At 43.1% G+C, this 20,092-nt stretch overlaps 1 protein-coding gene across 2 annotated transcripts in view; it reads left to right on the plus strand.

Annotated features, from left to right (window-relative positions):
* Positions 1-20,092, plus strand: part of ablim2 (actin binding LIM protein family, member 2) — a 111,237-nt gene that overhangs the window by 66,394 nt on the left and 24,751 nt on the right. Inside the window, exons 11-13 of one of the 2 annotated variants that reach the window (XM_034557394.1) lie at positions 10,216-10,333; positions 16,115-16,222; positions 17,699-17,752. In XM_034557394.1, coding sequence (XP_034413285.1) covers positions 10,216-10,333; positions 16,115-16,222; positions 17,699-17,752 — 280 coding nt within the window. The remainder of the gene's footprint in view (positions 1-10,215; positions 10,334-16,114; positions 16,223-17,698; positions 17,753-20,092) is intronic. The other variant, XM_034557396.1, reaches the window with a different exon arrangement.

A 20,092-nucleotide genomic window follows, 5' to 3' on the forward strand; every position in this document is an offset into this window, starting at 1 on the left:
TTGAAGTTAATAGTCAGGTCGTGGGTGGGAGAGCCTTTTCCTGGAAGGAAGAGAAGTTCAGTCTTGTCCGGGTTAATTTTCAGGTGGTGTGCGGACATCCACGGAGAGATGTCAGTCAGACATCTACTGAGAGATGTCAGTCAGACAGGCAGAGATTCAGGCTGCTACCTGTGTTTCAGATTGGGGAAACGAGAGGATCAGTTCGGTGTCATCAGTGTAGCTGTGGTAGGTGAAACCATGTGAGCGAATGACAGAGCCGAGAGAGTTTGTGTACAGAGAGAAGAGAAGAGGACCAAGGACTGAGCCCTGAGGGACCCCAGTTGTCAGAGGACAAGGCTCAGACACAGATCCTCTCCAGGTTACCCGGTAAGAGCGGTCGATGAGGTAGGATGAGAAGAGGGAGAGCAGAGCCTGAGATACCAGGTCCTGGAGGGAGGACATGAGGATCTGGTGGTTCACTGTGTCAAAGGCAGCGGAAAGGTCTAGAAGGATAAGGACAGAGGAGAGAGAGGCTGCTCTTGCAGTGTGAAGCTGCTCAGAGACAGCAAGGAGGGCAGTCTCTGTTGAGTGGCCTTGAATCCAGACTGGTGGGGGTCTAGAAGGTTGTTACTGTGGAGAAAGGAGGAGACTTGGTTAAAGATAGCTCGCTCTAGAGTTTTGGAAAGGAAGGGGAGGAGAGAGACAGGTCTGTAGTTATTGACTTCAGATGGGTCGAGAGTGGGTTTCTTCAGGAGAGGGTTGACTCTTTCCTCCTTCAGAGAGTTAGGGAAACAGCCGGTTGAGAGGGAGGTGTTAATAAGATGGGTGAGAAAGGGAAGAAGGTCGGGAGCAATAGACTGGAGAATGTGAGACGGGATGGGGTCAAGGGGGCAGGTGTTTGGGCGGGCAGAGGTTACCAAGGTAAGAACTTGATTGGGAGACAGGGGGGTGAAAGAAGAAAGGGAAGAAGAAGAAGTTACTGGAGGTGTAGTTATAGAAGATGGATTAGTAAATGAGGAGCGTATGTCATCTATCTTTTTTGTGAAGTAGTCAACAAAGTGGCTTGGTAGAAGGGTGGAGGGAGGGGGGGGACCAGGGGGGTCAAGGAGGTTGGAAAAAATAGAGAAGAGCTTTTTGGGGTTAGACAAAGAGGATTCGATTCTGGATTGGTAGAACAGGCTTTTGGCTGCAGAGATAGAGGAAGACAAAGTAGAGAGGAGAGTGTCAGAGACAGGAAGTGGAGTTACAGTGAGGTTAGATGTAGAGCAGTTTCTGGTGAACATATAGTCAAGGTGGTTGCCAGCTTTGTGAGTAGGAGGGGAAGGACTGAGAGAGAGAGCAAAGGAAGACAGTAAGAGTAGCAGGTCACATGACTTCTCTGTCTGGATGTTAAAGTCACCCAGAAGGATGAGCGGAGGGCCGTTTTCTGGGAAGTTTGATAGGAGGACGTTCTTCCAAGAAGTCTCCCAAGGAACCAGGTGGACGGTAGAGAACAACAATGGTTAGTTGAACCGGATGAGTAACTGTCACTGCATGAAACTCAAAAGACAGTGGGGTAAATGGAAGCGGGTAGAGAGAAAAACTCCATTTGGGTGAGATGAGCAGACCTGTGCCACCACCCCGACCAGTGGGTCTGTGTGTGTGGCTGAAGGAGAAGGCCGAGGAGAGAGCAGCATGGGTTGATGTTGTCTGGTGTGATCCAAGTCTCAGTGAGAGCCAGGAAGTCCAGTGATTGCTTGATAGCGAAGCCAGAGATGAAGTCTGCCTTGCGGTTAGCTGACTGGCAGTTCCAGAGGCCGCCTGTGACGAGGTGCTGGGTCTGTGTGGAGCGGGTGGGATAAATAAGAGAGGAGGGATTTTGATGCATGTGTGAGCGAGTCCGCGGTCCATTGTATCTACGAGTAGATGTGCACACAGGTATGGAATGAAAACACATTATCACAGGGAAATGTTTATACTCAGCCGCCCTCAGCCAACACCGAAGACTCCCACATCATCGCCCTCCCCCCGATGATGCAGACAGTAAAGTCAGCATCAGCCGTTCCTTTGCAGTCTCACAGCACTTCATTCAGCTCGTCACACTGCATTGATTGATCCATCTCATGTGTGGAGGGTTAACACATATAACCTCACATATGAGTTTGTCCTAATCATTGGGTCCTGTCCCCTCTTCATTTGCAGTCCCCCCAGCTGCTTTCTCCTACTCATACTGAGGTAATATGAAGCACTGTGTCTCACTGTGGACAGCACACACAGTGTGTGTGTGTGTGTCTGTGTTTGTTTTAGTGGTCCACACAGATGATGCTATTTCAATTGAAGCAGTTCAATCATCACTGTGAATCATTTTCATTTGAACTAATTTCTACTGAATTTGCATGTTGTTGATAACCCAGAGTAACAGGGACAGCCATGAAAGAAGCACTCATATGGAATTATTAAAACAACATTTTCAGTTACATCGTTCAGTGCTTTGAGCATCACAATGGAAATTCCATATACCTCCATTAATACATCTTCAAAACGGAGATGGATGCCTAAATCTCAGAGACTTTTGATATATAAAAAGCTGGGCAAATAAAACTAAAACTACCAGCATGGTTATATATCACTACAGGTAAGTATTAATCAGGGAATACTCAGGTTGAAATCAGTTTGAATTTCTTTTTGATACTTTCTTTGACATCGACATTAACACTGTAACAAGAGAAACGTTTAAATATGAGACTTTAACAATTAGTTTTCTACGCCTACATCACTGATAATGATCAACACTTGGAACATTTTTCTATTCACATTTCTGTACCTTAATTTCAGTTTGGCATATATATTAGAGCAGTGTTTTTCAACCACTGTGCCGAGAGGCTGTCAGGTGTGCCGTGAAAAATAAACATTTTTTACATACTGTGACTTCATTCGTGGAAAAAAAAAGCCAACTTGAGTGTTTGTGTGTGTGTCGTCGCGCTGTTGGTGGTGTAATGTTTCGGACGTTATTGCACTGATGACACGGAGACGGGACGACGTTCTTAATCCTCACTTTATTGGGCATCCACTAACACAGATAGCGTGCTCCTCTCAGTTCAGCAACTCGACCGTCAACAACAACGGTCCCGTCAACCACACTTAACTCCCCTTTTCCGACCGGTTAATCCCGCCTCCCCTCTACTCCTCCAATCACAGGCACGCCCCCTCGACCAGCAGGCACGGTGCCACACTGTGATTGACAGCCACGTCACAGGGTCGCTACAGTGGTATGAAGGCTCAATACTCCCCTCTGCATGTGGGTACGCAGCGTAATTAATAGGCAGATTTGCTGAGGCGACAATTTAAAAAAGTGAGATTAAGAGATAGGTACAGTACACGCATAAAAGTCTAATGGAGACATTTTTGAAAAGAAAACTAGGTCCTGATCAAGATCCCCCCACACTTGATCCAGATGATGAGCCCAGTACAAGTGGGTGTCAAAAGAAGGCTAAAGCGGTGAGCTCAAGACAGTGATGAGTATCTGTCATTTGGATTTTCCTTCACTGGGGTTCCCGCCGCACCGAGTCCGTTGTGCGTTGTGTGGGGAAAAGCTAGCTAACAGTGCCATGGTCCCTAGCAAGCTTAAACTAAACTAACTAAACACCCTGCGCTCCAAGACAAGGATCCAAACTATTTTGTTTGTTTGCGTGACAACACTATGAAACAGGCTACTATGATGTCAAAGGCCACAAAAGTGTCCGAGAGAGCGCTGGAAGCTAGCTATTTAGTAGCGGAACTTGTAGCTAAGTCAAAAAAGCCACACAATTTCAATTCAATTCAATTCAGTTTATTTTGTATAGCCCAATATCACAAATGACAAATTATCCTCAGAGGGCTTTACAATCTGTACACATACGACATCCCTGTCCCAGGACCTCACATCGGATCAGGAAAAACTCCCCAAAAATAACCTTTGACAGGGAAAAAAGGGAAGAAACCTTCAGGAGAGCAACAGAGGAGGATCCCTCTCCCCGGATGGACAGATGAATAGATGTCATGTGTACAGAATAAACAGCATTTACAAAGTTACATAAACACATTACATGAATATGACAATGTATGAATGGAACTCCAATCCATGAAACAGAAGGAGGTAGAGAGGAGGGGGCGGGGCATCAGCAGGGCCAAGGTGGGAGGCCGGCTCACCAGCATCAGACACCTCCAGGTCCAATGGACCCTATGAGACGTGAAGTCACAACGACTCCGGGGAGGAAGCAGAGTTAATAAGGTGCAATGGAGAGATGTAAATGTATCCATAAGGAGAGAGAGAAGAGGAGAGAGGTGCTCAGTGTATCCTAAAACATCCCCCAGCAGCCTATAAGCCTATAGCAGCATATCAAGGGGCTTGAACAGGGCAAACCTGATTCAGCCCTAACTATAAGCACTATTAAAGAGGAAAGTCTTAAGTCTATTCTTAAATGAGGTGACTGTGTCTGCCTCCAGGACTGAAAGTGGAAGCTGGTTCCATAAAAGAGGAGCTTGATATCTGGCTCCCATCCTACTTTTTAGGACTCTAGGAACCACAAGTAGCCCCGCATTTAGTGAGCGCAGCTCTCTAGTGGGGCAATATGGTACTACAAGCTCCTTAAGATATGATGGTGCATCACCAATCAAGGCTTTGTAGGTGAGGAGAAGAATTTTAAATGTGATTCTTGATTTTACAGGGAGCCAGTGCAGCGCAGCTAATACAGGAGTAATGTGATCTCTTTTCTTAGTTTTTGTGAGTACACGAGCTGCAGCATTCTGGATCAACTGGAGGGATTTAAGAGACTTATTAGGGCAGCCTGATAATAAGGAGTTGCAGTAATCTAGTCTGGAAGTAACAAACGCGTGAACCAGCTTTTCTGCATCTTTTTGGGACAAGATGTGCCTGATTTTTGAAATGTTACGTAGATGAAAAAATGCAATCCTTGAGATTTGCTTAACGTGGGAGTTAAAGGACAAGTCTCGGTCAAAGATAACGCCTAAATTCTTTACAGTGGTGTTGGATGCCAGGGAAATGCCATCTACAGAAACCACATCACCAGATAATTGATCTCTGAGGTGTTCAGGGCCCAGTAAAATAACTTCAGTTTTGTCTGAGTTTAACATCAGGAAGTTGCAGGTCATCCATGTTTTTATGTCTTTAAGACATTCTTGAATTTTAGCGAGCTGGTTGGTCTCCTCTGGTTTGATCGATAGATATAATTGAGTATCGTCTGCATAGCAATGAAAGTTTATGCAGTGTTTCCTGATAATATTGCCCAAAGGAAGCATATATAAGGTAAATAAAATTGGTCCAAGCACAGAACCTTGTGGAACTCCGTGATTAACGTTGGTGGTCATTGAGGCTTCATCGTTTACAAATACAAATTGAGATCGATCTGATAAATAGGATTTAAACCAACTTAGTGCGGTACCTGAAATGCCAATCGACTGATCCAGTCTCTGTAATAGGATGTCATGATCAATGGTGTCGAACGCAGCACTAAGGTCTAATAATACCAGTACGGAGATGAGTCCTTTATCTGATGCAATTAGGAGGTCATTAGTAATTTTCACCAGTGCTGTCTCTGTGCTGTGGTGTTTTCTAAATCCTGACTGAAACTCCTCAAATAAACTATTCTGATGTAGGAAGTCGCACAACTGATTTGCGACTACTTTCTCAAGGATCTTAGAGAGGAAGGGAAGGTTAGAGATTGGTCTGTAGTTAGCCAACACCTCTGGATTAAGAGTGGGCTTTTTCAGGAGAGGTTTAATTACAGCTACTTTGAAGGAATGTGGTACATGGCCTGTTAGCAAAGACACATTAACAATATCCAGCAGAGAGGTGCCAATTAAAGGCAACACGGCTTTAAGCAGCCTCGTTGGGATGGGGTCTAAGAGACAGGTAGATGTTTAGAAGTAGAAACCATTGAGGACAATTGGTCTAGGTTAATGGGAGAAAAGCTATCCAAATATACACCAGGGCATACAGCCGTTTCCAAGGCCACTCCTCTTGATGACAGATCGGCAGTAGTTAAGGGCAAGAGAGCATCAATCTTGCCTCTAATAGTTCAAATCTTTTCATTGAAGAAGTTCATGAAGTCATTACTACTGAGGTCTATTGGAATACACGGCTCCACAGAGCTGTGACTCTCTGTCAGCCTGGCTACAGTGCTAAAGAGAACCCTGGGGTTATTCTTATTTTTCTCTATTACTGATGAGTAATAGGCTGTTCTGGCATTACGGAGAGCCTTTTTATATGTTTTAAGACTATCTCGCCAAACTAAGCGTGATTCTTCCAGATTGGTGGAACGCCATATACTTTCGAGCTTTCGTGAAGTTTGCTTTAGGTCGCGGGTCTGAGGGTTATACCAGGGAGCAAACCTCCTTTGCCTCACTGTCTTTTTCTTCAGTGGGGCTATCGAGTCTAGTGTCATTCTCAGTGAGCCTGTAGCACTATCGACAAGATGATCAATCTGGGACGGACTAAAGTTAGCACAGGAGTCCTCCGTCACATTGAGACGTGGTATTGAATCAAATGCAGAAGGAATCGCTTCTTTAAATTTAGCTACAGCACTGTCAGTTAGACATCTGGTGTAGAAACTTTTGACTAACGGTGTATACTCCGGCAGTATAAACTCAAAAGTTATGAGGTAATGGTCTGACAGAAGAGGGTTCTGTGGGAAGACCTCCAAATGCTCAATGTCAATGCTATATGTAAGAACAAGGTCGAGGGTGTGGCCAAAGCAGTGAGTGGGTTTCTGTACTCTCTGACAGAAGCCAATCGAGTCCAACAATGAGATAAATGCAGTACTAAGGCAATCATTGTCAATATCCACATGAATATTAAAATCGACTACAATAATAACCTTATCAGTTTTAAGGACTAAACTTGATAAACACTCAGAAAATTCAGATATAAATTCTGAATATGGACCTGGTGGCCGGTACAGTATAACAAATAGAATTGGCTGTAATGTTTTCCAGGTTGGATGTGAAAGACTAAGAACAAGGCTTTCAAATGAGTTGTAGTTTAATTTAGGTTTAGGATTCATTAATAGGCTTGAGTCAAAGATGGCTGCTACTCCACCTCCTCGGCCGAGGCCTTGAGGAATGTGAGTATTAATATGACTTGGAGGAGTTGATTCATTTAGGTTGACATATTCTTCATGCCTCAGCCAGGTTTCAATAAGACACAATAAATCAATGTGATTGTCTGATATTAAATCATTTACTAATACAGCTTTAGATGACAGAGATCTAATATTTAGGAGTCCACATTTAATTATCTTCTTTTGTTGCACTGTTGCAGTAGTGATGTTAACCTGTATGAGGTTATTTTGTATGACTCCTCTTCTGGTTACTTTTGATTTAATTAATTTAAGTGGCCGTGGGACAGACACAGTCTCTATAAAGTTAAGGTTAAGGGTGGGTAACTGCTCAAATGGAAGTGCAGAGAAGGGTGGAAGACTACAACTCTGCTTCTGCTTCCTGATCTGAACTCTGGGTCATGGATTAAGTCCGCTAATCAACTTCGCCATGTTCGCAGAAATGAGACGCGCTCCATCCCAAGTGGGATGAATGCCGTCTCGACTCATCAGATCAGGCTTTCCCCAGAAAGTCTGCCAGTTATCTATGTAGCCCACATTGTTTGCTGGGCACCACCTGGACAACCAGCGGTTGAATGACGACATGCGGCTATACATGTCATCATTGATCAGATTGGGGAGAGGGCCAGAGAAAACTACGGTGTCCGACATTGTCTTGGCACTGTGGGGGAATCATTGATATTACCCGCCTGCAAAGCCATTGTCAATGTCATGCTAGGCCCAGATGCAGTGAAGGAGATTGCTAAAGTTCCCCTCTCAGATAACACCATAGCAAGACGTATCGATGACATGTCTGCTGACATCGAGAGCATTGTTTTGGAGAAGATACACTGCAGCGGGAAATTTGCTTTGCAACTCGATGAGTCGACAGATATAAGTGGCCATGCCCAACTCCTGGCTAACGTGCGCTTTGTTGATGGATCTTCTATACGCGAAAATTTCCTTTTTTGCAAGGCAATGCCCGAAAAAACAACAGGGGAGGAAATATTCCGAGTGACATCCGAGTATCTCAACCAAGGAGGACTTCAGTGGGACAGTTGTGTGGGTGTTTGCACCGACGGAGCTGCAGCCATGGTCGGGCGCATCAAAGGCTTCGTGAGCAGAGTGAGAGAAAGAAACCCTGATGTTGTGGTCACCCACTGCTTTCTACACCGAGAGGCACTTGTTGCTAAAACGCTACCAGCAGAGCTAACCGGTGTGTTGGAAAGAGTTGTGAGCATGGTTAACTACATTAAAACAAGACCACTAAAAAGCCGCCTGTTTTCTATTTTATGTGAGGAGATGGGAGCAGAGCATAGTGCCTTATTGCTCCATACAGAGGTCCGATGGTTGTCACGGGGAAAAGTTCTAGCTCGCATTTACGAACTGAGGGAGGAACTGAAAACATTTTTGACAGATGAGAAGTTTGATGGTGCCAAGCTGCTTGGAAGTGACGAGTGGTGCGCAAGACTTGCGTACCTGGCAGACATTTTCGGATATCTCAATGACCTCAACTCAAGAATGCAAGGCCGTGACGAAAACCTACTCACAAGCACGGACAAAATAAATGGATTTCGTTCAAAGGTCTCCCTCTGGCGACAACACCTCGGAAGGGTTCAGATGTTTCCCCTCACTCAAAAATGGCAAGAAAAAGTCAACACCGCGGTGTTGTGCGAAGTGATCGAGAAACACCTGACGACACTTGAGGAGAAACTTTCCTTTTATTTCCCCTCAGCCTACAACGATTTTGACTGGGTCAGGGACCCATACAGGGCAGTGTTGGATGACACAAATTTGACTTTGCAGGAGCAAGAACAATTGATTGAACTCAAAGAAGACCGCACATTAAAACTGCTCCATGCTGATGTACCTATGGATAACTTTTGGCTGACTGCTGCCATGGAATACCCAATTGTGGCAAACAAGGCTGTCTCAACATTGCTCCCCTTCTCCACAACATACTTATGCGAGCTGGGCTTTTCAAGTTTAACAGCGATAAAGACTAAACATAGAGAACGTCTGCGATCCCTTGATGAGGAATTACGTGTGTGCCTCTCATCAATTCCTGCCCGGATACCACGTTTGTGTGCATCTAAACAGGCCCAGATTTCGCATTAAGTGAGTACTATGTCATTTCATAATAAATGTATTGTCGCGTGGCGGCATAGTTGTTCCCATAATGCCGCGCGACGGGTGCACAATGTTCTGTGTGTAAAGTACTAGCACTTAACAATGTTCATATACCATGACAGTTGTTGTTCTAATTGCATGTCTTTTGTTCTACAGGTGTGTGGCGGTAATGCAGCCTGTCCAAAATGATCTGTACCTGGGCATAAAGCCTGTTCCATCTTGGCATTAGGATGATGTTAAGTTTAATAAAACACAACAAATAGAACACGCGTTTCCCTGATTTCTTAGAGTATATTATGCTCATGCTGAAACTATGTTTGGGTTTGATTTGCATATCATTTCCTGTTGTTGGTGTGCCGTGAGATTTTTTCTGTGTCTTAAGTGTGCCTTGACGCATAAAAGGTTGAAAAACACTGTATTAGAGCACGCTTCTGACTTCATAAACTTTGTTGATCCATGTTTTCAATCAACCTGATCTGCTCCTGGACATACCCATATGCATTCCCCTGCCCTAGTTGTCTTGGCGTTAGCCTTTTGCTCCTGGACATACCCATATGCATTCCCATGCCCTAGTTGTCTTGGCGTTAGCCTTATGCTCCTGGATATACCCATATGCATTCCCCTGCCCTAGTTGTCTTGGCGTTAGCCTTATGCTCCTGGACATACTCGTATGCATTCCCCTGCCCTAGTTGTCTTGGCGTTAGCCTTATGCTCCTGGACATACCCATATGCATTCCCCTGCCCTAGTTGTCTTGGCGTTAGCCTTATGCTCCTGGACATACCCATATGCATTCCCCTGCCCTAGTTGTCTTGGCGTTAGCCTTATGCTTTTGGACATACCCATATGCATTCCCCTGCCCTCGTTGTCTTGGCCTTATATTACTTTTATCTTTGGTTTGCCTTGTGCTACATGATTGATCCATATCATTAGGAATATATTCCGGAGATGGAGTCATGCTCACATTCCTATCCAGTACTGTGATTACGGAGGAATGTAATGTCTGTTTCTTTTTTACTTTATGTGTTCTACCAGGGTGATGGGGAGAAGTCACCTCGTCAGCGGAGGCCTTCCAGCCCCAGCTCTAACAGCTCCCTGGGGGGCTTTGGACGTTACACCCCCTGCCGTTCCCCACAGAATTACAGCCGGCCAGGTATGAGCTTCAAAGACACACATGATACACAGCCGTTATATATTGCTGTTATGTAAAAACCTCCAAGTTTAAATTTCTGTATTTTTTAACTACCCATGTTTCCGGTCATACAACATGCAGATTACTCTGTCGGCCTACATTTATTCTTTTTAGTGAATGACAGGGAAAAAGGGAGTTGGACAAATTGTTTTGATTATTTCTATGTGAATTCCCTCCAGACTCGTCAAATAGCAACCGGTTGGTCAGCGCCCCTCACAGTCTGATACCGATGCACAGAGGAGTCCTTTAGCATCTGTATGCGAGGCACATTGCTTTTCAACTTCAATATAAACTCATCCAAGTCCTTATTTGACTCCCAGTGCAACTGGTGGAAGTAGGTGTGAAGGAAGGTGGATGGGTCCAACAAACACAGGACTTTGGTCCAGGAGACCACTATTCATGTCCGTTGACATGTTGTCGTGTTGCTGTCTTTGGTCACTAGAGTCGTTAGTGTTGTTCACATGACTCACAAAGAAATGTGACATGCTGTAGCTGATCTAAAACTCACGCTAGAGGGATACCTAGAGTATCGTAGTTGTATTGGTGTGTTGGTGTAGAGAAAACAAGAAGTGATCTTAGCAGATGTCTGTAACTGCTCATCTCTGCTGCAGGTTAGAGGCTTCAGGCTACATTAGCTGCTACTAGCATTACACACTTACATTACGACTGAACTGTCTGTGGTCAAATTGAAAATTAAAATGTGGGTATTAAAGGCACCAGATTGAAGAGGATAACCCTAGGCACAATAGTATACACTGTTTTCCTACTCGAAGACGCTTGAAGTCCATCTCAGAACTTTTGCCAAAGCCTTCTGTCATTAATTCTTCTATTTTACCTTTTTAGGAGAGTGATAGGGCTTGCATTATGAAATTTCAATGGGCCTCTCATTTGTAGACAACTTAAATATCATGATATTATTATAATTTGCCCAAAATTACATTGGATTTTTTCGATCAATATTTAAGACTTTATTGTGTGATGTTGATGTTTTGGACTACATGTTCTATTCCAAATGTTTCCATGAAACTTAATACCTTCACACGTTTTAGCCATTGACTTGACATGTTTCCTCTGATCTGATTGGACATTCAGGGCCAGAGGTATACCTTGGTGGTAGACACAGCAGCCAGGCCCATGACTCCTGTTCTCTCACTTTGCCTCCAACCCTCATGGGTGCCATTAAGTACCCGTCCACCTGGGCCAGGGACTCATCTTCCCTCCCTGTGTACTCTGCTGCCGGGGCTGAAGGGAGTGGTGGTGGTGGTCTAGGTAGTGGCAAGTACTCGCCCATACCAGTAGGTGGCAGTGCAGGCTTGTCTTTTCACCTAAACCCCACCACCCTGGCCATGCTGCAGCAGCACAACTATGTCCCTTACTTCAGAGGTATCAAAGCAGGCAGAGACCAGACCTGGTCAGATACAGACAATGGACAACTTGCTGAAATCATTAGAAAGAAACTAAACTAAAACCGCCAAGATTTACCAGAAAGCTCTTATTTGAAATGGGGTTCAAAGTGCCCCAAAAGCGGGGTTTCCTTGTGTTCCCCAAATAGAACAGAAGCATACAAAACCTTGGCGTTAGGATCAAAAACATGAAACTGAAACAGGTTTACCCACTGCAGCAAGTGCCCGTCCTCTCTGTATTTGACCGAGACCGAAGGTCCTAAAGAATGGAGTGCTGTGATACGACCACTGACCTGAATTTACTTGGCATGGGCTGTGGTTAAGCACCAAATGAATGTGTTGGAAACTCACTCTCTGGGTCTTTCATTTCACCATAGAGTCATACTGGGAAACGCCTGACCTGGTGTGGCTGCCTTTGGGTCTGTAACCACTGTCTGATCACTATTGAAGATTTATTTTCCTTATTTCTTGAACCAAAGCCATGAACCTGCTAATTGTATTCACAATAGCACCCCCCTGAAATCAACATCACAAACCAGTGCTGTATGCACGATGTAACCCCTGCAGAAAGGCTTTTCCAACCACCTCCCTTTGCTTCATCTTACCCCCCATCCCGTGATCTTCCTCGCCCCTCAGGGTTCAAACAGGACCCCATACCTGAACCTAAACCTAGGACATCCCTGCATCTCAGTTTACCTCCTCCTAACGGTAAAAACACCACTAGTCTTTCTCTTCTCTGTGTCTCCCCTCCCCCAGTGGAACGGTTAGCAGGTTTTGTGATGTTGTTGTCCGATATCGTGGTACATGAGTAGCACCACTCAGAGTGGTCATTCTGCTTGCTCTGTTCACTTGTGTCTGTAGACGTGGTTGTTGTCATGCATGGTTGAACTTGACCCTGATAAATATGGCATTAGGAGGGAGGTTCCTTGTTGTGCTTGTCTCTGTTGTTGCCCCTGAATGAACACTTGTTCGTTGTCATGTCAACACGTTATTCCTTTGGTGTTAAGTCCTTGATATGAATCTGAGAGATGGTGCAGGCTTTGTGTGTTGATGCTAAAAGGCCACTGAGGTTTACAGGCAGTGATGAGAAAGTATTGTTTTGACTGAAGCACAACAGATAATAATATTTTAAGCAAATGCATTCCTTGGAAACCAAAGCACTGACAGATATAGAGATGAGTCAGCACTATTACTAAGATTATATATCGGGTATACTCGTCAAATGTCATCATCACTCAATGTTATAACAGATAAGATTAATACAAAATGCACCACTTTGTTTTTTCAAATAGACTTTAAATGAATCTATGAATTCTGTTTAAACTAAATTCAGAATTTTCTAGAGCCATACAAATTATAATAATTATTGTGAAAAATCTTTAGAACTGTAAGTGTGGCAACATTTGAATCAGGGCTGTCCCTGAAAATGAAATTCATTTGAACGTTCCTTAGCTTTATTGTAAACTAGGTAGTTTAATTGTTCCATTCATCAAGTGATCGCTGCCTCACTGTTGTAATTTACAAAGTCAGCAGCAATACCTTCAAACACTTTTGTTCCATCTGTACTGTCCAATTTAATGTGCTTCCACTATTATGTTCATCCATCTAGTGCATGATTAGTTTTCATCATTTAGTGTTAGCAAAGCTGGCACAGTTTACACTTTATCATGAATGCTACTGCTCTTCTTGGTAAGAACCCACTAGGCTGCATTCATGCACTAGGATGAGCCAGGCGTCCATGCTCACCTGACTGCTTGGGTTCCTATGGCCTGGCTATCCTGAGGCGTACTACTCGAGGTCAACGTCTCAACCAGCCGTGCAGGGCAGTGGAACTCATAATTAATACAAAAGCTTCAACAGTCATTTTAGGAATGCCCCTGCTGCTGCTACACAATGTTTCCAAGGCCAGTCCTGTTGCGTTCATACACTGAACATGTTGTATTTAAATAGATCATACCGAATTCAAAGTCACGTTTCCAAGTGTCTAAATGTTGCAGTGAAAGAGTTCCAACAGCAACCAGAAGTTCTCATGTGGGTTCAGAGGCATTGTGTACGACACAGAGCCCCGACGGCATGAACACATTGTTCTGACACATGCTTGCTGATTAAAAGGAAGAGCTAGTGAGGGAAGCAGCATGAGCCTCCACTCGAACATTCGCACAGAGAATCACGGACACGCGGTCCAGGGTTTTGGCGTTTTTTCCATGACAGGGTGGAGAGGCTTAGAGGGGAGTTCTCCGATGGGGAAGATGAAAGAGAGGAGGGGAAACAGAGGAATGAAATAGAGCGGGCCGAGCAATAATTTGGGGTCTGGTTGCCAGTTGCATTGGCACAAAAGACAGTGTGCCGCTGGCGTGGTTCAGGCCCTAGCGGTTCCTAACACACCGTGAGAGACGTCTATTTGTTTTCAATAGGCAACAGGCTCATGCTTTAAAGAGCTGTGATGGTAATTGAGGAATAGAATGCATGCTTTTGTTTTAATTTCCATGATTTCTTGTTAATGATCCCCAAACCATCTTTTATATATTCTTATTTTGTATTTGTTTTATAATTATTGAATGGCCTCCCCCTATTGTCAAATGTGTAATCTGTTCACATTCATTTGAACTCATCTCCTGCATAACTCCACAGGCCTCCATTTTATGGAGGGTCTGCCCTACATTTAGACTTGCACTAATAGTACTTGTGTACTGTGTGTGTGTGTGTGTGAGTGTATGCGTGCATGTGTGTGTGTGTGTGTGTGTGTGTGTGAGTGTATGCGTGCATGTGTGTGTGTGTGTGTGTGTGTGTGTGTGTTTGTTCATGGGCATTTGTGTGTATGTGCAGGAGATCACTCAGACCAGCACTAACAGCTGTGTATGCCAGTGATCTCATCCACTTGCATCCAGATTGCTGCCGATAGTTCCTCTCTGTCTGAGGGAGAAGAGTGTGTGTTCAATCAACTAACACTCTTTCTCAATCTCACTCCCTCCCTCCCTCTCTGTGCCTTACTCAAAACTCTGGATGTAGAGTGTTTATTACTTTTGGTCTTAAGGGTGTCAGTGACTCAATCACCCAGCCTGCCTGTGATGTAACACAATCGGTCGGACCCTGGTTGTGATCATAGATACACAACACACACATGATGCAGTCAGAAAAATGTTAATGGATTGCATTTACACTTCAGCACCTCCAAAGTGAGCCGATGTAATAAAACCCATAGGTAACTTTCAGTGGTATTGTTTGCACCGACACGTAATAATAGTCGAATAATTGTAGAATAAAGTCTCCAAGATCATCCATTTCTTTCAGGTAAATAATGGCTCTAGTGCTAGTGCTACCACTGATAAGAGCTTAGCACTGAGCTGTAAAGCTAATGGAAGTAATTGACCCTTTGCTAAGCTCGGCCGCACTGCTACCTTGTCAAGCCATCACAGCTACCATGGAGCACACACGGTCACTAACTGCACTCCCTGAATAAATACAGGAAATTTCTTTGTAAAAATACTAAAAAGGGATTTCAGAGTGAAGCAGACAGAAGCAAAAACAGGTAAAAAAGTTATAGATAGAAGCTAACGAGTATCACTATTACACATTGTTTAACCATGACTAGCTCCAAATCCACAAAACCAGGCTTTCGCCAAGCTCTGTTTGTGTTGCTTAAAACAATCATCTTGGGCGGCGCTCAGCACAGGATGCAAGATAGATAGTGCAGATAGTGGAAATGGAGCAGAAGAACAACACTGGATTGGGTTTATAAGAATCACCAGAAGTTATTGGACTGTGGTTGTGAGCAAGAGCTCCATTGGTCTTCATTCCCGACCTCCTATAGACATAAGCTTTGGGTAAAATGGAGGTGGCATGAGGTGGTTCAGACTAGTATATCTTCCTGTGGTTGTCTTCCAGATGTTACAGGTTGGCAGAACACCTAAAGGGGAACTTCAGGATACTATGGAGAGATTAGATCCCAAAACTCACCTAATGCTCAGGGCTCCTCAGGAAGATCTGGAGGATGCCGCAGGGGGAAAAGAGAATTGGGCAGAGGGATAACATGGTGAAACTTTATCTATGTGATAGAATTAAAAATTCTACTGTATGATTTTTGTCTCATCACTTAACAGATCAGTAGGCTGGTAGGATTCTCTACTAAAAAGTTGTTTCGGTACAATAGATACAAATACAGTAAATGGCTGGGTCATCAAGTCATCTGCATCAATGTGATAATCAAAGCTTCATATTTGACATTATTTTTATGCTTACCTTAACGCTGCCTTTTTGCCCCCCAACACCCTTTGTTTTTCCCCTACACCCTTTCCCTTTCACCTTTTTTTTGTCCACCAAACTGCGTCCCCAACTGAAGGTAGTGAAAGTGGTCGCAGTACCCCCAGCTTATCCACCTATTCTGATGGCAAATCCCCTTCCTCTACTTCTACATACGTGGCTGCTCCCCGGCATTTCCACGTACCAGGTAGGCCATGACTGCACTGCTTGGCTTGCAACTCTAATTATTCCTACATCTTTATGCATGCTATTGAGTAAAAACCTTCACTTTTAGAAGAAAAGGATGTATCATTATTTAATTTGATACGAAGGTTAGGTTACCAACCAATACATCAACACTAAGTCTTGCATGAGTTCAAAGTGTGTGTACTACCCAGACGACATTTCTACAAATGTCAACCCATGGAGGTTATTAAAGATTTGTATATGTTTAACAAATAAACAAATTCAAGTTCATGAGGGCCATTTCTTTCCAGGTACATGCGGAAGTCTTTTGAATCAACGTGTGTTTGTTATGGGCCCTCATGCAAGAACATTTTTATCCTAAATCTCCCACTTTTTGTGAGGCTTAATAAGTCTGATTGAGAAAACCATCTTAACTGGTAAACAGCTTGTTTACCAGTAAACATCTTGTTTCAACTTGATGAATGCCACTTGTACGTGAGAAGTTGCATGTTTGTGGGATTTCATTGTTGACATAATAGACGGTCCACTCCATCCTCCAGTTTCATTTGTAGAGAAAAATCAACCTTCGAGAACAAATGTATGAATGCCAAGTTCCCTGAAATCACTCATTCCTGCATCCTAAGATCGGATGTGTTTGTATCTCTTTGTTCTGTATAGTGAACAGTTGCCTTTGCCTAATGGATTGTATTCTGTATATCTGTGTCCCAATGATCTCACATGAGATTGCATCATTAAGTTTATAATTTACACTTCATTTGGACAAGAGTTGACGAACAGTATATCCTTCATTACTGTCACTGTCTCACAGAGGGAACTCTGTTTGATCCAACATGGGAGGTTGTTCCAGATACTGGCAGGCCCTAAGACAAGCCAGGGAAATACCCCACATGGGTTGTTTTATTGTGAGTCATATTTCTAACATGCCAGATGCGTGACAGTTCTTACTAAGCATCTCTACCAGAGGGCTGACTGGGTCTACTGACAGTAAGATGGATTACAGCCTCAGCGAAAAACATTCTTTTGACATCAAACATGCTGTTGATCCAACAGGACTGACATTATCTTTCAACTCTTTCTCCAATGTTGTGATGAGTATATTATTAATTCTGGGGCCCTTTTTTTGTTTCAGAATCTCTCATTGAGGCTAGAGGGCCATGTGTGGTTCCTGATATTATTATTGTTCTTGTTGTCTTGATTGTTATGCATCAAATAACTTCCCTTTCAACAAAGAACAATATATTGATATATTTTTAATATTTTGCATGAATAATATTAAAAGTGCTGATGTTTCTGATGTGCCATAATATTTATGACAAATGTTTTGAGTCAAGTTATACTGCGCCCTTTTTGCTTCTTCAAAATATCTCATCCCTCAATAACTGCTAACTCATGCATCTTTTTCTCCATTCTCTCTCTCTCTTTCTCTCCCTCCCATGTTGGCTTCTTTTCTTTCCTCCGTGTCTATTCACACCTTCAGAGACTCTGGTCAAAGATAATATCTATAGAAAACCCCCCATCTACAAACAGCATGGTACAGTCTCCTTCCTCTTAACACGTCCTCCTCCGGTCTGGTCTCTGCACGATGTGTTGCACGTCGCCCGCCTGCCAGTCATCTGTGTATCACAGTCCTCCTCCCTTTTCTCTATAGCCTTCACTCATCTAGTAGACTCCATGGATCTACATGCATAGGGCTGGTGTAAGACTTCTGCTCCCACTGTATCTAGGTCATAAAAATCAAGGTTAAAATTATTGGGCAATGTGTGACCAAACAAAGAAAACGAGAGTTTTGCAACACAAGTGTTTTTGATGAAAGAAAGCAAACAATTGACCCTCGACATGTTGAAACATTAACAGAAAGTATGTTGCGTTTCTAACCACACCCTAATCAGTGATGTCACAGGAGATGGTTTTCATTAGGTGACAAATGAAAAACACTTTCTGTGTCGAGCACAGTGCAGCAGCAGGTTTTGCTCCCTAGGATACAGTGTAGATGTTGTAACAGTGTAGATGTTGTAACAGTGTAGATGTGGTAACAGTGTAGATGTGGTAACAGTGTAGATGTTGTAACAGTGTAGATGTGGTAACAGTGTAGATGTGGTAACAGTGTAGATGTTGTAACAGTGTAGATGTGGTAACAGTGTAGATGTGGTAACAGTGTAGATGTTGTAACAGTGTAGATGTTGTAACAGTGTAGATGTGGTAACAGTGTAGATGTGGTAACAGTGTAGATGTTGTAACAGTGTAGATGTGGTAACAGTGTAAATGTGGTAACAGTGTAGATGTGGTAACAGTGTAAATGTGGTAACAGTGTAGATGTTGTAACAGTGTAGATGTTGTAACAGTGTAGATGTTGTAACAGTGTAGATGTGGTAACAGTGTAAATGTGGTAACAGTGTAGATGTGGTAACAGTGTAAATGTGGTAACAGTGTAGATGTGGTAACAGTGTAAATGTGGTAACAGTGTAGATGTGGTAACAGTGTAGATGTGGTAACAGTGTAGATGTTGTAACAGTGTAGATGTGGTAACAGTGTAAATGTGGTAACAGTGTAGATGTGATAACAGTGTAGATATGGTAACAGTGTAGATGTGGTAACAGTGTAGATGTGGTAACAAAGAGTTTCATTTGGCCCTCCACTTAAACTCCAATAACTGATCTGACATTGCAACACTGATTTATTTTGACATTTGTGGCTGATTGTTGGAATTGGGGCTCTTGGATACAGTAATTTGCTCACCTCGTTCATGCATGTCTGCATTCATCTCACAAGCTCATTTGTTGGTTTCCGTGGTGATTCTGTGACTGTTTTCCACCCTGAGAGGTTGGATACATGATTCGCTCTCGTGCTAATCTCCGTTCAAATCTCTTTCTCTCCCCGAACCACTGTTTGTGTGTCCTGATTTATGATGTACGGTGTTCAATGTAGTCCGAGAAACTCTTATCAGCTCTATCGCCCAAAGAAATATTCATCTTTATTAAGTGCAACAAGTAAATCATATGGTATAGTCCTACAGATGCATGAACTGTCTGTCCACATCTTGATTGTATACGCACAAGCAGACACAAGGTCACTGACAAAGTCTACTTTGTTCCAAGTTCAGACTACTCCTAGTGCTTTAACCAATGAGCTGTGGAACATGAAATTACAGGAACAATGGACTGCTGGTTAAGTTATTTGATACATGATAAGAGAATTTTTTACCAAAGTTCCGTATGCAAATCCTTTATTCCTTATTCAATTCAATTCAGTTTATTTTGTATAGCCCAAAATCACAAATTACAAACTCCCCTCAGAGGGCTTTACAATCTGTACACATACGACATCCCTGACCTTTGACCTCACATCGGATCAGGAACAACTCCAAAAAAAAAAAAAAAAACATTCAAGGGGAAAAAAGTGAAGAAACCTTATGTGTCTAACATTGTCCAAAAGAAAGGATTCATCCTGTCCAATTAATTTGTGCTCTTGGAATGTTACTTCACATCTGATACCATAAACAATAGTATGGATAACGATCACTATGCACAAGGGAGGGCAAATATAACACAATTTAGTTTTGTATGCAAACAGGGTAGAGTTGGAAGTATATCCAAAATCAAATCAAAGCAGTTCATTAAAATGAAATTGTCCTTGGCCTGACAACCTGACAACATTGTGTAATTTGCACCGTATGAAGTTATACAGTGTTACATGTGGAGCTAACCTATAGCTAGCTAGTATTGCTTAAACGAAATCCAATGTAACATCAAAACAAAAAAGGAGTGATGAGTGGACAAATGTAATGAGAGTGAGAACACACAATATTAATATAACAACTTGTAACTTAATTTCTTATTAATACAGTAAATTGACATTACAGATGCATTAAATT

Source organism: Cyclopterus lumpus, chromosome 18, assembly GCF_009769545.1.
Source record: "Cyclopterus lumpus isolate fCycLum1 chromosome 18, fCycLum1.pri, whole genome shotgun sequence".
In the NCBI taxonomy this organism is placed as follows: Eukaryota; Metazoa; Chordata; class Actinopteri; order Perciformes; family Cyclopteridae; genus Cyclopterus; species Cyclopterus lumpus.